General features: G+C 40.6%; 1 protein-coding gene across 3 annotated transcripts in view; it reads right to left on the bottom strand.

Annotated features, from left to right (window-relative positions):
- Nucleotides 1-24,183, bottom strand: part of MED12L (mediator complex subunit 12L) — a 371,061-nt gene that overhangs the window by 284,430 nt on the left and 62,448 nt on the right. For all 3 annotated transcript variants that reach the window (XM_077160783.1, XM_077160781.1, XM_077160782.1), the window contains exons 6-8: nucleotides 5,012-5,181; nucleotides 3,052-3,162; nucleotides 1,151-1,420 (exon numbers count right to left, since the gene is read on the bottom strand). In XM_077160783.1, coding sequence (XP_077016898.1) covers nucleotides 1,151-1,420; nucleotides 3,052-3,162; nucleotides 5,012-5,181 — 551 coding nt within the window. The remainder of the gene's footprint in view (nucleotides 1-1,150; nucleotides 1,421-3,051; nucleotides 3,163-5,011; nucleotides 5,182-24,183) is intronic.

Here is a 24,183-nt window from a genome sequence, read left to right as displayed (position 1 = left end):
CCAGCTGTCTGCCCTAATCTTCAAAATCAGACATGTAACAACCTCTTAAACATACACATTTGGAGGCACCAAGGGGACATTAAACCCAACGCCGTCCATCGATGAATTTATCTAGGCTACTCCAAACTGATTGCTTTTCCTTGTCTCCCTCTCTCTACCTCCACTACCATCCTCAAATCCCCCCCTACTGAGGCCAAAACAATCCACACAGTTGACCATGTCACCTCCCTGCACAAAACCCTCAGATGGCATCCCAAGCATAAGCATCACAAGTAAGTCTTGATTCCCAACAGACCTCACATTAGGTTCCATCAATATGCATCCCAACACAAATGACGGGGGCCAGCCCTCTTGGTCTAATCCACGTTCTTCTTTCTGCCTAGAACACCTTATTTACTTGGCTTTTTTCTTTTTTTCACTTATAAGTAGCTCAGGTCCCTTCCTTCAGAAGGCCTTACAGGAATTCCAGGTTAGACAGCAACTTTCACCATTCAAACCTCTTAGCGCCACTCGTCCTTTCATGATTCTGATGTCTACACAAGATATAAACTCTACTAGACTGGAGACCATGTCTCCGTGGCCATCCTCCCAAATCCCTTAGCAGGACACATTAAGCAGGAAATGTAAATTTAACCCTGTAAACTGCGGGCTCTTCTACGGCAGGTCTGTATATCCCTTCTCACAGCATCAGCCCAATGCCCTGAATGTTCAAGGGCTACACAAACAGCAATGCTTTCCAAATGCACAGGGCCTGATAACTTATTCTGATTTTAGAGAAACAAACAGAGAAGGCAACCAACTCAGGATGTGGAATGAGGAAGCCTAAGCAATGCTACCTGGAGAAATCGTCTTTCCAGAAGAACCACACAGCAGACTTACTCTGCAGGTTTCCTGAAAGATTTTTTTAATCACTGAACTGCTAAATGGGCCTAATAAAGGTCACCCACAATAAATCTCTAGTAGATGGAAGCAACAAATCTTCTCTAAGCATCATGTAACAAAGGGAAACGAAAGCCTAAAACTTCAAACTACAAATTACTCTGGTGAGGAAAGGTCTAGAGTTGTAACATGAGTGTTGAAGATGTCAGTGCCAACCCCACTGTTTCCTACATTATATTTTAACATAAAAGAACAAAGGCCAAGGACTTACCTGTAACATGCAACTAAGTCCAAAAACCAGGGGACCGTGCTGTGCACAGGAAAGAAAATCTGAAAAGGCCAGCTGCACGGGGCTCATGCCAGAGCCAGGGTTGCCAGGGCTGGGCGCCCCGAGGCTTGAGTTGTTTGGTCCGATCATCATGTGGGGTGAATAGGCAGCAAGGAGACTGGGGCTATCGCTTAACAGCAAGGAGAGGCGGCGGGCACAGAAATAGGCAAGGCGACGAGATAGGTAGGCCGACTGAACAAACTCATCTGAATACTGTGGAGCAGAAGGACATCAGAAGTCAGCAGCATCTTAAACTACTGAGGGAAAGCACTATTTTCATAAGACTTGTTTTTCATTTTAAAAAAGAAACCTTCATAGGTACGGTATAGACCAGCGATATCCTGCAGAGATAAAACGTCAACCAGGTATATCATTTTAAATTTTCTAGTAGCCATTGAAAAATAAGAAACAGGCAAAATTCAAAGAATAATATATTCAACTAAGCCCGAAATACTCAAAGTACTGTCATTTCAACATGTTGGTAATATAAAAATAGCAATGAGGAATTATCCATTGTTTCACATTAAGCCTGAATTCCAGTGTGAATTCTATACTTAGGGTGTTATCTCAATTCCGACTGGACACATCTCAGGGGCTCAACAGCTGTGTGTGGCCAATGGCTGCTGCACAGGTACAGACCATCTCAGGGAGGACATACAGGATGCAAGTGTGGTACAGTCGCTGGGGAGGGGAGCAGGTGACGGGGAGAATTACCTTTCACTGGATGCCCTAATTCACACTGCTCAAAGTAGCGCATGCATGTATTGCCTTCCCAAGAAAATTTTAACTTCTTTAAAATAAATCTTACCGAGGTAACCTAAAGTTTAATAGACCCTACACCAATCATTAAAACAGGACGTTTCCTATCCTCCTTGACTCAAAAAATTTCAAAAAAATATAGGAGAGCCCTGTGCCAGTTTAAAACTATTATATACCCCAGGAAAGCCATATCTTAATCCTGATCCAATCTTTTGGGGTCAGACCTATTGTTTAGGGTGGGAAACTCTGGATTCTTTCTATGGAGATATGACACACCCAGTCTGTGGGTCTGAGCTTTTGATTAGGAGGAGATGTGACTTGGCCCATTCAAGGCAGGTCTTGATTAGTTAACAGGAGACCTTTAAAAGTGGGGACATTTTGGGGGAAATTCAGATGCTTAGAGAACAGAAGTGACAGAACCAACACAACAGTTCATGACACTGATCAAAGGTACAGACCACCAGGACTGCATCCTTCACAGAAGCTCAGTCCCTGACAAGAAGAGGAAAGTCAGACAGTAAATGTCCCCCAGGGAAGCTGTCTGAAACCAAAAGCTAAAGACCCCAGCAGACGTCAGTGCCCTGCCTTCCCAGTGACAGAGGGTTCTGAACCCACAGGCCTTCCTTGAGTCAAGGTATCTTTCTCTGGATGCCTTAGTTTGGACAAGTTTATGGCCTTAGAACTGGAAACTTGTAACTTACTAAATTCCCTTTTAATAAAATCATTCCATTTCTGGAACAATTGCATTCCAGAAGCTTTAGCAAACCAATACAAGCCTCTATGTTCTTAAAAGAGATGATCTGTTTTGTCTTCACAAAAATCTGTACAAACAGGGAGGCAGTGTTAAAAGAGCTGTTGGCTTAGCTCAGTGATGGGAGAAATACTACGGTTAAGATTACTTAAAAAGGAAACGCAGATCAAAGCCCTGAAAACTTGTTAGAAGCATCATGTGTTGCAGCAAAGACATCTTTTCCTTCCACCTCAAAAGGAAAGTTTGCCTTTTCCACCTCAACTTACCTAACCATTCTTACTGAATGTGTTTCATGCCCACAAAATCAACTCGCTCAAAGTGGCTTGTACAGTACCTGCAGCATTAGTGGTAACAAGAGTTTAAGAAGATCGTCATCCATTGGTCTGATTTTTTCTAAAACATCCAGGATCCATGTCAAATATTCATGTTTTTCCAGCATTCCTTCCTTGAATGAATAAAGAAAACTTACATTAAAATATTAAAGAAAACCAACTAAAATTCACAATAAAGCACCATTATGTCTAAGCACCCGTTACTATTGCTTTTGTTGGTGTAAAGCACGGTCTCGCTGATCGTACTCTAAAATCTAAACAAAACTAAGAAGTAGAGACTCTTTTGTTTTGATAATCTGCTTTATTCTAAATTAGATTCATTCCTGTAGGAAAGTTAAGCCTCCACACTCCCAGGGCAAGTCAAGCCCCTGGCCAAATTTTGGAGGAGTGTGAACTCAAGTTCATGGAAGGAAATGTGGTCAATAGTGATATTTATAAAGAATAAAAACATCCATGACACAACCATCTGGAAAAGGGGTTGAAAATGCCATTAGATCCATGCCCCCTTTAATAGCTTCTTTCAACTACCCTAAAATGAATTTCAGATATGATAACCTACCCATAACATACAACTTTTAAAATCAATATAATGATCTAAGTGTAATATAGAGAAGAAATGAAAGGAATTTATAATAATGTATAAATGACTACACTAAAAAGAAAATGTCAAATGCCCCATAAATGCCCACAAGTTTCCATAATGCCCCATAAGGATGGTATAACTGCTGTTGAGACCACCAAACATGCTATAATCATAAACATTTTTAGCCTACTGCTGTCATATAAATATATACAAATTTACATTTTTATGACATTCTAGGCATACAGATATTTGATGTCATATTGTTGTTTTGTGCTGTAATTCACATCATTAAGGAATTGTCATAAACCTGATTTCCAGTAATTACCAAGCAGTCCATCCACAAGATGCTTTTCTGCTTACCCCAGTATGCCCTTGTTTCTGCACATGAATTGACTAAGGTCAGTTTCATATTTCAGAATATTGACAGTAAAACACACTGAATTTCTTTTAAAGTTTATTTTCCAATGAGAATCAACACTTAAAGACCTATTGCTTTCTGTAAAAGAAAGAGTGGTTTCAAGTATTAATCCTTCCAGAAATATTAAACATGCTAGTAACAAAGGAGAAACACTTTCTCAAAAATGCAGTATAAAGCCGCAGCTCAGTAAAGTTACAAAAGTTCAGGGAAGACCCTGAAGAGCCCCTGTTAAATGCTAACAGAGTTTGAGCTCTTAGAAAAAGTAGCTCACCATCTGAAAAATTATAATTAAGGCTCTCCAGGGGAAATTTATAAATAACATATCCACTCTACTCCTCTTCCTCTCTGACCAAGGTAAGAAGTACTGAAAATCTATGCTAGTAATGCAATTTCAGCTTAATATGCCTCTCCTTCCACCTTGCCAGGAATAAAGATTTAAGCCAATATCAGCACAGGCGCCCTCTTCTGGCCAATCTGATCTCCATCCCCTCGTGAATGAGAGCTCAGTCATTCCTTAACATCCACACCCCTCCCCTGAACACTGGTTGCATTTTAAATTGCAACCAAATTAATTGAACCAAATTAAGATGACCTTTCTTTTTTCTGAACTAAGCTTGAAAAAAAGATGTGCTTTGAAGGAGGCAGCAAAAGCACAAAGGTATTTTTGAATAAATATGTCCAATTCGGCAAAATACAAGGTTTAAAAAGATTCCATTTAATGGCGCAATTACAAAGGAACTAAGGGCATTAAATGAACTGATATCACTGAAAGCTGGAGAGGGACATAAGTCTAAGACAATGCTGTCATCTCAGGCAAATATGTCACCTTTAACACAACACAATGTCGGGAAATGTGAGAATACTCTCCTTGCATGTATGGTTAAATATAATTTAAGCCCTAGAAAACCAAACTCCTCTTAAAAGCATTCTACTTAGTCTTGAGCTTCTTGGAAAAGGTCACCTGGAACATGTGGAATGCCAGCTTTTCGTTGTACTTCCACTGCTTCATCGCCTGCTGCACCTCCGCAGGCATAGAGACAGGGTCATCACCCAGGCTGGAGCTCATGTGGTAAAAGTCAGAAATCTTCGACAGCTGCTCTCGAAGATACCTGGTAGCAATTTGTGTCCACTCTGCATGTAAAAATGAAATTACAAGGAAAGAAAAAAAAAAAACAGCATGATCTGAATTTCTGGACACAAGGGGTATAAGGATTACACTTTCTCTCCCCTTTCCTTTTTTTTTTTTACATGGGTAGGCATCGGGAATCGAACCCGGGTCCTCTGGCATGGCAGGCAAGCATTCTTGCCTGCTGAGCCACCATGGCCCACCCTCTCCCCTTTTCTGATTATCCTGAGGATATATTTATAAAACAAAGAGCTATTACATAATAATAATTTTTGCACGTGCAAGCACTGTTCAGAACAACATGTGCACTCCACGCCAGAGTCAAGCGGCCCACCCCGCAGCAGCCAGTGAGAACATGGTCAACTCTTGAGGGAAAGCAGGCAGCTCTCCCTGCATGCGTCTGTGACCTTTATCCTAGGAAAAGAAAAGCCCACACTCAGATTAGGTCCATCTGGAGGTCTCTATGTTAAACAGCAGTTACCATAACAAAACTCTCAAAGGCACAAGCAGGAAGCGGAACACTGGAGATGAGCACTTCAAGAAATCTCAATACTATACCAAAAGAATTAAAACTCCCCTAAACGCAGCTCTCTTAGGGTACGTTCTCCAAGCTCCGACTGCGATTCAAACACACCCAGTGAAGACTTGGTTTCTTCCTATCAATATCTGAAGACAGACATGCACATGGGCTGGACGGCGAAAGCAGCATTCTGACCTTGCCACTGCCCTCTCCCCTGGAGGTGAAGGGACAGGAGCGCGACTGCCCTCCTGGACAACGCGAACCTTTAGTGCTCTGTAAGTTCTCTCCTCAGCTAACATTCAGCGTCTCAGAGCTCAGTTAGAAGGGCGGCGGGCCAAAATGTAGGGAGTTGGAGCAGAAAGGGAAAAGGTAGCATTAAAAAAAAAAAAAAACACTAAAATTATTCAAAACTGCCTGTCACAGGGGCACAAATTAAATCAGTGTTGCCTCTGGCAACCAAGAGGGATGGGATGCCAACTTTAGCCCATTCTGTGGATAAAAATGTAATAACTGCATGCTCACAGCCAAATGTCCCCAAGGATTAGTGAACCAGCATTTCAAAAGAAACCATCCCACTGGAACATCACAATACAGTGGCGTTTTCCCACTATCTCACGTTATTTACCTGTTATTCTGGCAACAGTGCTCTCCCACCTTATTTTTAAAGGAGCATGATATGACAAAAGTAAGAGTAGAAACTAAACATGTATGTGTATTTTTTTTATTTTTTATTTTCTAAGTACTGTTAGAATTATTTGACAGCAGTACCTGGAGTTAACTACTGTTAAGTTCCGGTCTAAACCACTTATTCTGGGTGTGCTTTATTTAAAATTCAAATTCAATGCACACGTTTAACTCCAGTAATAAATCAGAGCAAACAGCAGATCAACATTCTGTCCCCAGTTTAGTAATTCTTCTGGAAGCACCACTGATAATAGATACTACCATTAAAATTAATCCATTGGCATTAAAAACAAAAGAATCAACCATCAATGCCATCACCTTTTTCTGCCCCTGTGATGGACTAATAGCTTCACAATACTTACTTAGTCAACAAAATAAAATGACAACCATACAGACATGATGAGTTTAGCTTAGTTACAATAAACAAAAACAAAAATAACAAGCATCCAAATCCTAGGTTTTGTATGCCAAGCCTTGCTATTAACTCCCTCTCGGTATGATACTATTCTCAATATCTGCACAGAAAAAGATATGCCTCCAGAGCTAAATATAGCAGACACATACACACACTCCTACTTTGTCGAGGGTATATTTTCTTTTCAAGATTTTTTTTAATAGAAGAATTTCATATTTATTAGAGAAAAACTGCAATGTGGAAATGAAAAGAAAGTAAAAACCATCTGTCATTTTGCCACCCCGAGAAAATGATTAAATATTCTAGCATATTATCTTTCTAATCCCTTCTTTTGTGGGCTTGAATGTAAGTAAATACATATCCTCTTAAAAATTGCTGAGTATACTAGTTCACAATCTCAACTTCTTTTGGGAATCTATAAATACAGCCCTCTTCATTCTCTGCTTTAATTAACTGTACTTAAGTTGTCACATCAATCAGATTCTTAGATCTGAGACATGAAGATATCACATCAGAGTGAACTGTGATAATTAGGATGCAAAAAAGAAACAAAATTTTCATTAAAAATTGAAAAGGGAAAGTGTCACTGTACTCCTTAGAGTCATTAGGGCTCACTAACACCTCCTGCACTTAGGGCTGGTCATCCAATGGGAGTGACGGGGAGGAGGACAAGCTGGGGCCAACTGGGGGCGGAGGGCAGTGCTTTTCAGCCCTGGGTAGAGCTTTAAACGAAACCTGTGCGTCAGGCCCTGCCCACACAGACTCCGATGTATTGGCCTGAGTGGGGGCCCAGTTTTGGGTGATAAAAAAGAGAACAGGAATGAATTAAAAATCATAAGGAGGATGGGGAAAAGCAGGTTCAGAGGAAGAGATTATGCAGAAAGCGATCAGGGAGCTTATTGTGACTGGTTCTCAATTCAAGCAACTCAAGGACACGGCTGCATCAGTAGTTCATGGATGCAGAACAGAGCTTAACATCCGGGCAGTTTATGAGAAAGTTGACAAATACGAACACTTCCGAGACAGGTGTCGGGTCAGGACTGAACAGAACGACTGGTCCTTTTGACAACACTCTCCCAACCATCCCACAACCTCAGAGCCACTAGTCCTTCTTTGTTAACACCTAACCCCCAAAACAGAAGGCCGACATGGAAGGGATTTTAGACTCATCCAGTCCACCCCACCATTTTACAGACACAGACGCTGTGAGCTTGCTCAGAATCAACATCTAAACCAACAGTACAAAAACAGGTCCCACCCTTGTACATGCAAATACAAAAACCAATAAGCACATAATCGGGAACAGGAGAGATGCACCAAGTCACCTTAAAGAAGATCTTCCCAGAACTAGAATGCCCAGAGTATTGACAACAGAGCTGGGAGCTCAGCTGAAGAGGAGGATCCACGCTGGGGACAGCCACAGGGCATGCCCACGGCAGCAAGTCCCAACGAAGAAGGCGCCCCGGCAGCATGACATCATCAAATCAACGCCAGGTTTTATTTAGTGGTAGTAGTAGAACAAGCTTTGGAATAAGTTGGCCTTGTGTCCAAATCCCAGCTCTGCCGCTTGTTGTTTGCATGTCCGGGTGTTAGATATGTGACCTCTGCTAAGACTCAATATCTTCATCTGTAAAATGGGGATGAATAATACATACACACATACCTCAGAGTTACTCTAAGTATTAATTACTTAACACAGTTCGTGCAACACAGAAAGTGATCAATATTTGGTAGCCATCATCATCATTATCAGGATAAAAAGATTTTAGAGAGGAAACTTAAAAAGCTAGAAACTGTCAATGAACAGCGGTCAGCTCTAGACAAACAGTTATGAACTCAACCAGTTTCATGGTTCAAAAACTTCAACAGAGCTGTAGTCCTTAATGAATTAAAGACAAACTCCTAAGATAGGAAATGAAATCCTTTTAAATAGCAACCACCATTATTTACTTGCCTATCTGTGAGCTCAAGCCTCTGCCTTCCTGACACCTGTGCTTGGAGTACTTGCTCTAGAATGCCTCCTCCACTCACCTGAATTCACCCAGGGAAATTTTTCTGGGCCCAATTCAAGTGTGAGATCTAACATGTAGCCTACTGTAATCTCTGGACACCACCCCATTACCTAGGCCGTCTCTACCTTCTCTAACGGCCCCTAAGGACATATGTCAGGATTTCCTCCCTGTCTTTTATTTCCATAAAATTACACCTTACACTTAGTCAATTTGGAAGTATTTCTTGAATTAATACGCTAGAAGTTCCTCCCCAAATAACCACCAAATCAAGGTCCTTCCCAATTATTTCTACCTCCCAAATCTTCAAGCAAACTTCTTTCCTTTATGGTTTAAACTCAAGCATAGGATGCCTAGAAGGTTTCCAACACTGCAATACAGAAAACGTCAATTTTCCTCTCTAATACGCTCTATCTTTATTATAGTTTAACTAGAAGGCTGTTAATGTGTTATGAAAGGCCTATGCAAAAGCAAAACTTGCAATTTTTAAATAAATTTCCATGTAAATATATACACACACACATATACACACACATATACATGTGCATATATACATTTATATATATATATCTATAATATATATATATACATATATATAATGCCTATAATTTTGTGAAGGTTTATCTTCCTGGGTATATTCTTTCCTTTTATCAAAGTGAGTGGGAACTCAGTGTGTGAAAAGAAGACAACAGAGATTGTTTTTTAAGCCCATGACAAACTCTGGGATCTGTCCTATAACTACTTGAAGAGTGCTTTGAAAACTATTGCTTTTTCCTTTCTTTGCTTTGTATATATGCTATATTATTACAATAAAAAAGTTAAAAAAAGAAAGAATGTTCTAAAGAGAGGACATTTTAAGGTGACAGAACTGATACAGCACTTTAAGTCAAAGATGACGGGCTCCCCAAAAGAGAAACCCATTTCCTTAAAAATTCTTATATAGGCTACACTGCTACAATAAAAAGTTCGTGCCTCTCCACAGTGGGAACAGCCTGCTTCTCAAAACTGCAGGACTTAGAGGATTTAACCAGCTTGACTTTGGCACAGATTGAATGGGAAAAAAGCAACTTCAGTACACATAAGCTGATACATACTCCATTTCAGAACACTCCATAAAAGCTGAAATATTTTCCACCATTTCCCCTTACATTTTCTGTTTTCCTGATCAAAAGTATCGTTAAAAATAAAAAATAAAAAGACAACCCATTGCATGGGAAGAAATATCTGAAAATCAAATTGCTGATAAGGGATTTGGAACAAGAATACATAGTGAACCACTAAAACTCGAAATTAAAAAGTAATCCAATTTTTTAAATTAAAAAAATATCTGAATAGGCATGTCTCCCAATAAGTACATGAAAAGATACTCAATATCATCAGCCACCAGGAAAACATAAACCAAAACCACAATGAAATACTACTTCATACCTACTAGGATGGCCGCAATCAAAAACACAGTCACAAGCTTTAGCTAGAATGTGCAGGAGCTGTAAGCCTTATACATTACTGGAGGGAATGTAAAACGGTTCTGCCACTTTGGAAAACATCTGGCAACTCTTCAAAACGTTAAACACCATTACCAGATGACCCAGCAATTTCATTCCTAGGTATGCATCCAAGAGAAATGAAACATATGCCCACACAAAAACGTACACACAGAGCTCACGGAAGCATTATTCCCAACAGTCTAAAGGTAGAAATAGCCAAATGTCTATTAACTGATAAATGGATAAATAAAATATGGTAGATCCATGTAATGGAGTATTAGCCATAAAAAGGAATGAAGTACTAAATACATGCTACAACACAGATGAACCTTGAAAACATTAAACTGAACGGATCCAGTCACAGAGAACCACCTACTATATGAGTCCATTTATATGAAATTCCAGACAGGAAAATCTAAAGAGATGGAAAGTAGATCAGTGGTTGTTTAGGGGTGGGAGAGAGATTGGGAGGGGACACAGAGCGGTAAGTAGTGGTTAAGGGATTTATTTTAGGAGTGATGAAAATGTTCTAAAACTGTGGTGACGTTTTCTGCACTCCTTGAACATAGTAAAATTTACTAAATTGGACACTTTAAAGAGGTAAATTCTATGGTATGTGAATTATCTCAACAAAGCTGTTGTATATATTTTTAAATACGTATGTTTTCTTGAGATACTTTTCTACCAATAAGAAACCACCTTCATTTCATGAGTTAAAAGAAAAGACAATCACATATTGACAAAAATCAACCCCCTATGAAATGAAACAATTGCAGGGGAAGAGAGTAGAAACAAGTGCAGCTATGAGTTAATGGATAAAGCTCAGGGGAAGGGTAAATGGGCTTTATTATACTATTCTGTTTATGTATTCTTGAAAGTTCCCATAATAGAAAGCTTCAAAACATTAAACAGGGCAGTACAAGGGTACTTCAGTGGTAGAATTCTTGCCTGCCACGCGGGAGACCCAGGTTCAATTCTCAGCTCGTGCACTTCCCCCCAAAACTAAAAATTCAACAAATATTGCTGCAATAATGGAATACCCCCATGGAAAAAGAACAAAACGTGAACTCTACCACACAGCATACAAAAAAAAAAAATTAAATATGTTATATCTTATAAAATGGCTCACAGAAACCCTGGACTCCCCTATTCAGCCACTGCTCACTGGAGGAATGGAAAGGGGGAATCGACGTGGATACAGAATAGCCCAAGTGAAAACCGCTGTCTCAGCAGGATGAGTAACTAACAGAGAGAAATGTGTCAGACCAACACCCAGACTGTCGTGTCCTGCTGTATGATCAGTTATCTCAGTTCTCTCGTGAACAGAATAAAGAGAAAAGAGCAGAAGAGAGGTGACAGCTGTCAGGACACAGCAGCATGTTGTGGTTTAACACATTACTGAAACATGTTTACGCTCCAAAAAGATTTTCTTCTAGCACAGTTACCTACAGAGCATTGGTGTGTGGCGGCAAATGCCAAATATCTGTTTTTGTCTGAATAAGTAATTTTATGATCCTATTTTTAACTGGCCATTTCTCTCTGGTTTTATTTCTTGTGCAATGACACTAAGTTTGTTTGGAGATCCAGGTGATAACTCAAGGCAGAATAAAAACCATTGATATTTAGTGGCAAATATTCAATGCCTAATATAAATCAGAAACTCTACTGGGAACTCGGACCCTAAATACAAAGTGAAAGCCGTCTCTGCCTGAGGTAATTCACCGTCAAGGCAGGGACGGATGCGGGTAATGAGAGCAGTGAGGTCAGGGCTCTGAGGTGTCAGGAGACACAGAAAGGAAGCAAGGAGGTGTTGTAGCCAAATCTTGAGGGAGAGTACAAAGCAATTCTGCAGACAGAAACAGTGGCATGTGCTTTCCAGGCAATGCAGACAGCAGGAGGAAAAAAGACTCAAGAATCACAAGTGAGGGCCAGTCCTCAAATGCCTGTGCAAAAAACAGTCAGCAGGGGGCGCTGGAGAAGCATGCATACTTAGTTCGGACTCCAGAAACTTGCGATTCTAACAAGCAACCCAGGTGACTGACCCAGGTAGGGACAAGCTACGGAGTTTAGTCTCTTATCATCAACAATTTAAAAAGCCACTGAAGAGTTTGAAGCGAGGGAGTGACAAGCTCAGAAATCCAAATTAAGATTATCTCTCAGGAAGCTGTAGGGGAGACAAATTGAAAGATCCAAGTCCAGTGAGAAGGTGGTTTAGGAGGGAATAAAAGAAGGCACAAGCGTGTGACATCTTCCGCAGGTAAAACAGTATAGCAACCGACCTAATGTGGAGATGAAAGTGGGGGACAACTTGCAGACTTTTGAGTAGGGCGGCTGAGTGGATCACTGTACCAGGCAAGACGAGATGCAGAATGGAGAACGCAGGCTGGGGAAGGCGAGCAGGCAAAGCGGCCAAGTTCAGTTTGCTTGTTTTCTTCATTAGCTTTTTGTTTTAATTAAACTTCTACTTCGAGATAATTACACATTCACATGCAGTTGTAAGAAATAACACAGAGATCTCCTGCATTCTTTATCAGTGCGCCCCAGTGATAACATCTTATAAAACTATACAGTACAGCATCACATCTTATAAAACTATACAGTACAGCATCACAACCAGGATATTGACATTGTTACACTTCACAGATGTTATTCAGGTTTCCCAGCTTTGAGTTCAGTTGTAAGAATATGAGAGGTATTCTTGGGAGAATACGTCACGGGGCATGTGGACGCACAGTTGACTCAGCAGAGGCAGGGGAAGTTAGGGGTGTGAGAACTGCAGCCATGCATGGGCATCGCAGGCAGGGGCATGGACACGATGCCTTAGAGGACAGCTTTACAGCAAGCGAAGTGCGCTGCAGACATTCCCGGGGACGGGCGGGTTTGCTCTACTGGGCAGCTTACTGGCTGTGCACTCAGTAAGCACCTGGCCCTCTGCTAAGCCCCGTGCATGCGTTAATTCACTCGGTGGTGGTGAAGAGCAAGGTTCTAGAGTTAGGTGATTTCTGGGTGGCAGGCAAGTCACTCAGCCTCCAGGTGCCTCAGCTGCTCTGCTGGAAAATAGGGCTGAATGCATACTTAGTCAGTAGGGTTAATTTTGAGACTCAAATGAGATACAACATTCCTAGGACTATGACCGGCACCAAGTATGTGCCCAGAAGAAACCAAACTTACATGGTTTACAGGACTGGGCAGAAGGACAGGAATTAAGCTAAGATGAAAGGAAGATGTCTCCAGCCATGACTGGAAGTGGCAGGTAAGGACTGATGGCTACAGGTAAGTTTGTGCATGTGTATGTCGGGGGCAGGGGAACGAGTCAGGGAGCCGAGGGAGATGCCATGGGATGTACTGCATCTCTTCAAGGGGCAGGTGGGTAGGAAGGAAGCTTGAAGAAAGGGTTGAAGGTGTTTCTAGCTGCTGTGAGCAATGGGCACTCTACCTAAGGAACGAATAATGTAGGTGAGGAAAGAGGGACAATGCTCCCAAAACGTAAAGGCCATCACAAGGGAATATATAATGTATTTGGGCAATTGTGTTACAGACAGTGCATCAAGACTACAGAGTAAACAGAAACGAGAGTGGCCAACCAAGGAAACAGGGGCAGAGGCCTCAGACAGGGAAACAAACAGGGGGCAGGGGGAGACTGGGAAGGGAGGTCATGATATATGAAAAGACTCGTAGGGACAGCTGCTTAGAAACTCCTAATTGCTTTCTGCCCTTTAGGTTGCTGTGTAGTATCTGAGCCCTCCTTGAAGGGAACAGCATTTGACACTCTGAATTTCCCCCTCTTGCTGTAAGTTCTTCAAGTTTCATTTCCATTCTAACGTAAATGTGTTTAACTGTTGCACTGGGGATTTTTTTCCACTTGTCCTTTTTTGCTATCAACTCCATACATGCATCTCAAGCCATGGCGGTGTCAACCACAGAATCCAATTTTAGCCCCTAGAACAAGAATTTCTTATTCAACACATCAATCACACCACTAGCTTCTCCCCACAACTACAACTTTGGGGGTTTCCTCCTAAGAAAGGGACACATACTGAATGAATGTCTACCCCAACAGGCTCAACCCTTTCTCATGGGTATGAGGGAGCTATCTATTTGAAATTAATGTTACATTTATCAAGTGGTAAGTTTCTCAAATCTTCTCAGATTTCTGTATATACCCTGAGTGAGGAACAATCTTGGCCAAGGTGAGATGTTCTTATCCCAGAATCATGGGGGCATCATTTTTACAAATAGTAAACTGGTGTATTTAATTAACCCCTTAGGACACATCCCCACAGCCTTCTACATCTGAGAAACAGCCACAGGTTTTACGGCTCTGTTTCAGTTTCTTTGAGTGCTGAAGCAAACACCATACTTGGGTGCAGCTTAAACAATGGGAATGTATTTGCTTATGGTTTTGAAGTTAGGAAAAAGCCCAAATCAAGGCATCGTCAAGGGGATGCTTTCTTCCCGAAGACTGGCATTCCGGGGCTGGCTGCCCGGGATACGTGGTCCTTTGATCCTCTGTCACATGGCAATGCACATGGCACTCTCCTTGTACCTCCCTTCTCCCCAGGACGTGGATTTCAGCTTCTGGCTGCCCCCTCTGCACGTCCTCTCAGCCACCTGAACATCCTTCTGCTTATAAAGGACTACAGCAGCAGGACTGAGCTCCATCCGGACTGAGAGGAGGCACACCTCATGTGAAGCAACCTCATCAAAAGTTCCTACCTGTGAACAATGGGTTCACGGCCACAGGAATGGGTTAAGTTCAAGATCACGTTTTTCTGGGCTACCTGCAGCTCCAAACCACAACCACAAGCTCCAAGAGAGGAAGGCCACAGCAGGATGGCCCTCACTAGACAACACACTTGGCAACGAGACCAAAGCTTTGCTTCCCTGTGTAACACAGACACCTCTGTGGGCCGTGAAAGCCAAGCCACAGCACACGATGTGCCTGATGGGAAGAGGCCTCAAGAATAAGGGGGACTGTGATTACTGCTCCCTTTATCCAGCATATGGGCAGATGTGTAAGACTGTATTAAGACAAAAAAAGTAAATAATGGGGGCGATCAGGAGTATGGGATGTTTGTCTGAGGTGTTCCTTTTTATTTTTATCTTTTTTTTTTGATAAAAAAAATTAAACAATGGGAATGTATTTGCTTATGGTTTTGAAGTTAGGAAAAAGCCCACATTAAGGCATCGTCAAGGAGATGCAAACCCATGAGACAATGAGTAAATTTAGAAATTACTCTAAATTTGATTGTGATGATGAATGCAAGACTATATGAACCACTGTGAACCACTGAGTTATACTTTGGATGATTATATGGTGTGTGAATATATCTCAATAAAACTGCATTTAAAAAAATAATAATGAAGGGAAAACTCCTGAGGATCGGGGGTAAGAAGGAGAAACAGACGAGTGACACTGGGGGCCTCAGGACTATTTACATTATTACTATACACATCATTATAGTGAGCAGCATTCCATTACCTTTGCACCTCTCCTAGCTTCTGCTATGGAGCAGGTGAGGGAAAAGCCCCAATCATTTGCAGAGCCTAAATAAACTGACTTTTCTTCTCTCACTTGCATTGGAATTTAATTCCCTAATGAGTTGTGGTTTGAGCAAAGTTTCAACTGTAAATGCAGCACTTAAGTGTTTATTACTTGTGTCCTAAATGCAGTTGCTATAAAGTCTATACTTATGAACAAGTTGTAAATAGTAAAGAGTCTCTCATTAGGACATGGATACCACACACTACTAGACATCACACGGGCAGGTGACTGTGTAAAAAAAATAATTCTAGACCAAAAAAAGCTCTAGGACGCCACAAAAATGCTCACACGCTAAGCACAGAACAGCCAGAGTCACCTTCACCCACAACCTCTCCTCTCGAACTCACCCGGTTTTACTACTCTGGGGACCAAAGACTAAAATTGATGCTATGATATGCTCATTTAATTAAACATTATTTTATCTGTGTTCCTCTCACAAACACACTCCAACCAATAATTTGTTGACCCTTAGTTTAATGTGTTTTCAATCTCATCAATATATTCTATATACACCCAGAGCCCAAAATAATGGAATACTGAATCTGGCTTCGGAGTCACTTTACACTGGGGATTTCACTTGCAAGATTATACACACACTATGTGACAACGATTATGAAACTTAATGCACTTTTTTTTTTAATTAAAAAAAGCTTTCTATTCATCACAGAATTAACATTCCTGTGCATATTGCAAAGAGAAAAGACCTGGCTTTTATAAATAAGTTACTAAAAGGTTAAGTAGCTTACAGACATTTAAAAGAACAAGGCCACTATACACATGGTATAGAATAAGCACCAATTAAAAAAAAAAAAAGAATACACGTACACCAAAATAATCTCAGAAGACATACAAAAAGCAGACAACATTTACTGATTCTGAGTCTGGGAGAAAATGAGATGAAGAACAGAGTGGAAGAAAGGAGACTTCACTATCCCTTTTTGAACTTTTGTGTTTTGTACCATGGCCATGCATTACCTATTCAAAAAGATTTTAAGACATGCAAGAAGCTGTTTTTTCCCAAATTTCTTCTGATTACACTTTTAAGCCATAGGTCTGCAAGATGCAATGCAAATAAAAACTCACTCAACACTGAGTTTTTCAGTGCATGCTTCACGCCTACTTCACTCCCCCCACTGTGGTCTCTCAGTTGGCCCTCATTTGGTAGGAGCAACTTGAGTGTTCTATAAAGTCAGCAGGACACAGAAATGAAGCCCAGGATGGCACTCCCTGCTCGTCCATTCCCAGTGAGACACTGGTGAAGCTGTGTTAGAGCCTCTGGATTTTCCCATCCAAACTGGAAAACTGGAGGCACCCAGCTACCCCAGAGGGTTTCTGTGAGGACTGGCCCTACTGAGAATTCATGAATCCAGTCTGTAAACTATAAAAGCTAAAACACAGATAATTTTAAGGCACAATATCTTCCAACTGTAGATATACATATATGTACTAATAGAATTAACAATTTAATCAGGATTCTGATTAATGTTTTATTATATAAGATGATTAATTGACTAATCCAAGCTAAGGTGAACATTTCTCTATCATTCTCTGACTAGAAACAGAGAACACGTTGAATGACAATGGATTCTTCCCAGAAAATGCAGAATTAGACAATTCATGCAAACCCATGAGACAAGAAATGATAGTCATGAAGATTGCAGCAAACAGAACTATAAACTTAGCTGGCTTGTTGAGAGACATTATTTGCTCACAGTTTGCCAGGGAGGAAGACAATTAACTACTTTAAGAACTATTTCTCAAGATGCAAAAAGACAAAAGTTTCCAATTTTTATTTATATTAAAAGACTAGACTGAAGACACTACTCACATTTTACTTTAAAACACCTTAATTTTCCCATCTACCCGTTATTCCCTATATCATCACAGTTAATTATACTAATTATATGATACACTGCTCTCTGTTTTACATATCTTGTTCACACACACACATACAACCACACACAAGTAGCCCCTTAATGGCAAAAGGCACAGCACTCAATTGATTAAAAATCCTTCACAGCATCTACACTAACACTTGGCACGGAAAAGAATCTTAATAAACTTGTTTTTAACTAAACCGCCCCTTGCTCAGGTGAAACATAGGCCCCTCAATGTATTTTTCTAAAAATTCCAAAAACAATCATAGGCAGACATTTTCTTTGATTTGACACGCAAAAAACTGACTGATCATAAACACACACACACACACACACACACAAACACAGATACTCAAACACCAGCATTCTAACACGGAACATAAATAAAAATGTTACCATTTTTATTTTGGAAAAGCTGACATACATTTCCATAGGGCAACAATTGTGCAGTTACACTGTAGCACCTTAAACTTGCTTAGAACTTTTTAAAGTCTCCACAAACACGGAAAACTTACATATTCAATTACTAACTGCAAAGCTATACACCTATCAAAACTAAAAAAAGTCTTCCAATTTTTACAGAGTATCCACTTCATTTTTGTTCAGGTTACAAAAAGAAAATACTTTAAACTGAGTAATAAACTGTGAAAAATAAGCTCCTATAATATTATCTAAGAATAAATAAAATTGCAATGCTATGGGGGTAAAATAGTATTCCCTGTATAATCTTCAAATCTTTTTTTATTAGACAATTTTTACAGCAAGGTACTTCCCAGAAAACATAACAATAAAAATGGAACGTAATAATTTAAGACATGATTAAGCTTAATTTACTTTGTTTACATCAAAGCTACACTTATATACAGCTCAAGGAGTAAAACAATTCTATGTGAATTATTGTGAATAACAGCAGTCCACCATTCATAAACCTGCCATTTCCCATTCCCCAAAGGCAACTGTTTTCAACTCTATCATGTATTTTGTTTCATTTATTTACTTAACTCTAAATAACCGTCCTATTTCTTGACTTTAATTTTAAGCATTATCCATTGATTTTCTCCTACAGAAGGTAAAGATTCAGTTCTCTTTCACTGGTCACTAAGACCTTACTTACATATTTTCCATCTTCCTATTATCGAAACATTCCCTTATAATTTTGAGTAGGTCTACTCCATGTTTACACTATGGAGGAAAATTTGGAAATATTTGACAAAATAAAACATGCATGTACCAGACATCAATAAGAATTCATGTTTAGCTCAATATAGCAACACACAGTTACATATCAAATCATCTACATCTACAGATATGCATGTATAAACATTGGTTAATATACATGCATATACATGGGTTAATATACACACATATATTTTCTTGCTCTGTCAACTGAAAGAGCCTAGGTGCAACGGCACTCCAGCATCAATGAGCACACCTACTGCCCACACCTTGGTTAACACCATTCTCCAATAAAAGGAACCAAGATTCCTTGGAGAAATAACAGATTCTAAGACTGGTGCTACAAATATACAAGATGAGCCTTCTAGTGCCAGAAAGTAAGGTAGTCCTAAAAAGAAAAAAGACACACACAAAGTTGAAGTATGTCAAAGGGGCAAAGGAGCCAAATGCAAGAGCTCCTATGCAAGAGATGGAACCATCTGAGCCACATAATTGAATAAAGCAACATTAGATTATATCCCAAAATATACATATTCATGAATCCATGCTGATATAAATAAATGACTAATTAAGAGTAGGAGAAGAGGCAAATCTTCAAAGCAGAAAAATTCCAAACAATTTATGTAGACTGTCCGCCCTCAAAGAGGTGGAGAACAACTCCCCATGCCTGAAGTGTGGGCTGTAGGCAGTGACTTCCTTCCAAACAGTACAGTATGCAAAGGGGTAGGGGACAGTAACTTCACTGTGGAGATGCCTGACAAACATTCCTCAGTCAGGTGATCGAGTTCACCATCCACAGTCAGACATGTTGACAGTATATGCCCCTAACATGATGAGAATGTACTGCACCTCTGCAGGCTTCCCCTCAACAGTCCAATCTCATCACGGCAAAAACACAGACAAATTCCAATAGATGAGACCCTACAAAATACCTAACCCAGGACACCTCAAAGCTGTTAAGATCATCAAAAACAAGCAAAATATGAGAAAATGCCACAGCCAAAGAGAAGCCTAAGCAATCTAACAACTAAATGGACCATGGCATCCTGGCTGAGATCCTAAAACAGAAAAAAGACACTAAATTAAAAATCAATAAAATGTGAATAAGCCATAGACCTTAGCTAATAATAATGTGTCAATATCAGTTAATTATTACAAATGTACCATACGTTTATAACAAATGTACCACACTCATACATTATAAAATTATCGTAAGATTTAATAACGGGGAAAATGTGTATAGAGGGGTGGGAAGGATCCACATGGGAACTCTCTGCACTAACTTCTCAATCTCTCTATAAAAGTAACCTTATAATTTAAAGAAATTACAATGCATTTATCCTTTGACTATGCAATCCCACCTCTAGTAATCGACCCAGAAAATATACCTCCACAAACACAAAACACCACACACATAACTTATTAAAACATCACTTACTGGAATAGTATTGGTAATAGCAAAAGACTGGGAACAATGCAACAGTCTATGCATAAGGTACTGGATGAACAAACTACGGTATAGCCACACAATGGAAATGAAACAGCCACAGAAAAAGAATGGAGAATATCTTTGTGTAATAAGGAATAATCTCCAGGACATGTCATTAAGTGGAAAAGACTAGTTACCAACAAGTACATATGTATATATACAGTATGATGAAAGGAGAAATAAGATGGTATCTGTATTCAGTTATTTTCATAAAACCAAAAAAATGAAATACTAAGTCAGAAACCAATGAAAAACAGTATTATAGGCTGGGGTGAAGAGAATGGTGTGAAAGGATGGACAGAAGCAAAACTTCTGAATATATCTTCTTATATAGTTCTGCCATGAACATGTCACCATTTTACATATTCAAAATGTAAAATGGGAGGAGGGGCCAAGATGGCGGCTTAGTAAGGTACGCACGTCTTAGTTCCTCCTCCAGAGCAACTACTAGTTGAACAGAAACAGTGCAGAACAGCTCCCGGGACCACGGCAGGGAATGGACACACAGCGTACCCCAATCTGGACTGGCTAGACTGACTGCGAGACTCTGCTGCGGTGAGATCCCCGAGCAGCGCGCGCTTCCCCGAGCCGCTGCGGCTGGCGGCCGGAGCTCCTCCCTCCCTCCTTCCCGGGCCGGCTGAGAGTCGCGGAGAGGCAAGTTTCCCAAGCCGCGGAGGCCGGCGCCCCGCTTTTGTGGGCGGCTTCCTGGACTGGCTACGAGTCTCGGATCAGAGGGCTACCCAAGCCGCGGTGGCCGGCAACCAGCGCCCTTCCCCCGCGGGCGGCTTCCTGGTCTGGTGGCGAGTTCCCCAGGCCACGGCGGCCGGCGACCGGCACCCCTCCAGGGAGTGGAGGGAATGTCCGAAAGTGGCAGGGACTGGGTCCAACCAAACACCAATAGGGGCATTAATAAAGGAGCCATAGGCTCCCCTCAAGCCGCGGCGGCTGACGCCCCCACCACGCGCAGCCCCCCGGAATAACTGAGAGAATTGGATCGGAAATCCCCAGGCCGCGGAGAACGGTGACCAGGGAGATCCCTGCTGGGAACAGTGCACTCTCCCGGGCCGCGGCGGCTGGCACCCTCTCGCCACGCTTGGCGCCCCGGGCCGACTAGGAAATTCGGACGGGCGTTCTCCCGGGCTGCGGCGGCCGGCGACCCTCTCCGCTTTCGGACCCCCGGGCCGGCTAGCACTCTTCCAACCCACTTCGGCTGGCGAACCTCCCACACGGCGAGAGTTTTCCAAAGTTAAAGGACCCACAGCACCTTTCACTGGTGGGACCTGCAGACAAACGTGTGCCACGAGCGCCACCTACTGGGCAGGATAAGAAAAACAGAACCCAGAGATTTCACAGAAAAATCTTCCAAATTGTTGGGTCCAACACCCAGGGAAATCTGACTAAATGCCCAGATGCCGGCAGAAGATAAGGGATCACGCTCAAAAGACTGAAAATATGGCCCAGTCAAAGGAACAAACCAATAGTTCAAATGAGATACAGGAGCTGAGATAACTAATGCTGAATATACGAACAGAAATGGAAAACCTCTTCAAAAACCAAATCAATAAATTGAGGGAGGACATGAAGAAGACATGGGCTGAACATAAAGAAGAAATAGAAAAACTGAAAAAACAAATCACAGAACTTATGGAAGTGAAGGATAAAGTAGAAAAGATGGAAAAAACAATGGATACCTACAATGATAGATTTAAAGAGACAGAAGATAGAATTAGTGATTTGGAGGATGGAACATCTGAATTCCAAAAAGAAACAGAAACTATCGGGAAAAGAATGGAAAAATTTGAACAGGGTATCAGGGAACTCAAGGACAATATGAACCGCACAAATATACGTGTTGTGGGTGTCCCAGAAGGAGAAGAGAAGGGAAAAGGAGGAGAAAAACTAATGGAAGAAATTATCACTGAAAATTTCCCAACTCTTATGAAAGACCTAAAATTACAGATCCAAGAAGTGCAGCGCACCCCAAAGAGATTAGACCCAAATAGGCGTTCTCCAAGACACTTACTAGTTAGAATGTCAGAGGTCAAAGAGAAAGAGAGGATCTTGAAAGCAGCAAGAGAAAAACAATCCATCACATACAAGGGAAACCCAATAAGACTATGTGTAGATTTCTCAGCAGAAACCATGGAATCTAGAAGACAGTGGGATGATATATTTAAATTACTAAAAGAGAAAAACTGCCAACCAAGACTCCTATATCCAGCAAAATTGTCCTTCAAAAATGAGGGAGAAATTAAAACACTCTCAGACAAAAAGTCACTGAGAGAATTTGTGACCAAGAGACCAGCTCTGCAAGAAATACTAAAGGGAGCACTAGAGTCAGATACAAAAAGACAGAAGAGAGAGGTATGGAGAAGAGTGTAGAAAGAAGGAAAGTCAGATATGATATATATAATACAAAAGGCAAAATGGTAGAGGAAAATATTATCCAAACAGTAATAACACTAAATGTTAATGGACTGAATTCCCCAATCAAAAGACACAGACTGGCAGAATGGATTAAAAAACAGGATCCTTCTATATGCTGTCTACAGGAAACACATCTTAGACCCAAAGATAAACATAGGTTGAAAGTGAAAGGTTGGGAAAAGATATTTCATGCAAATAACAACCAGAAAAGAGCAGGAGTGGCTATACTAATATCCAACAAATTAGACTTCAAATGTGAAACAGTTAAAAGAGACAAAGAAGGACACTATCTACTAATAAAAGGAACAATTAAACAAGAAGACATAACAATCATAAATATTTACGCACCGAACCAGAATGCCCCAAAATACATGAGGAATACACTGCAAACACTGAAAAGGGAAATAGACTCATATACCATAATAGTTGGAGACTTCAATTCCCCACTCTCATCAATGGACAGAACATCTAGACAGAGGATCAATAAAGAAATAGAGAATCTGAATATTACTATAAATGAGCTAGACTTAACAGACATTTATAGGACATTACGATCCCACAACAGCAGGATACACCTTTTTCTCAAGTGCTCATGGATCATTCTCAAAGATAGACCATATGCTGGGTCACAAAGCAAGTCTTAACAAATTTAAAAAGATTGAAATCATACACAACACTTTCTCGGATCATAAAGGAATGAAGTTGGAAATCAATAATAGGCGGAGGGCCAGAAAATTCACAAATACGTGGAGGCTCAACAACACACTCTTAAACAATGAGTGGGTCAAAGAAGAAATTGCAAGAGAAATTAGTAAATACCTCGAGGCGAATGAAAATGAAAACACAACATATCAAAACTTATGGGACGCAGCAAAGGCAGTGCTAAGAGGGAAATTTGTTGCCCTAAATGCCTATATCAGAAAAGAAGAAAAGGCAAAAATGCAGGAATTAACTGCCCACTTGGAAGAACTGGAGAAAGAACAGCAAACTAATCCCAAAGCAAGCAAAAGGAAAGAAATAACAAAGATTAGAGCAGAAATAAATGAAATTGAAAACATGAAAACAATAGAGAAAATCAGTAAGACCAGAAGTTGGTTCTATGAGAAAATCAATAAGATTGATGGGCCCTTAGCAAGATTGACAAAAAGAAGAAGAGAGAGGATGCAAATAAATAAGATCAGAAATGGAAGAGGAGACGTAACTACTGACCTCACAGAAATAAAGGAGGTAATAACAGGATACTATGAACAACTTTATGCTAATAAATACAACAATTTAGAGGAAATGGACGGGTTCCTGGAAAGACATGAACAATCAACTTTGACTCAAGAAGAAATAGATGACCTCAACAAACCAATCACAAGTAAAGAAATTGAAT

This window comes from Tamandua tetradactyla, chromosome 5 (genome assembly GCF_023851605.1).
Source record: "Tamandua tetradactyla isolate mTamTet1 chromosome 5, mTamTet1.pri, whole genome shotgun sequence".
NCBI lineage: Eukaryota > Metazoa > Chordata > Mammalia > Pilosa > Myrmecophagidae > Tamandua > Tamandua tetradactyla.
Note: the sequence above shows the minus strand (reverse complement) of the source record. Positions and strands in the feature narration are given on the sequence as shown.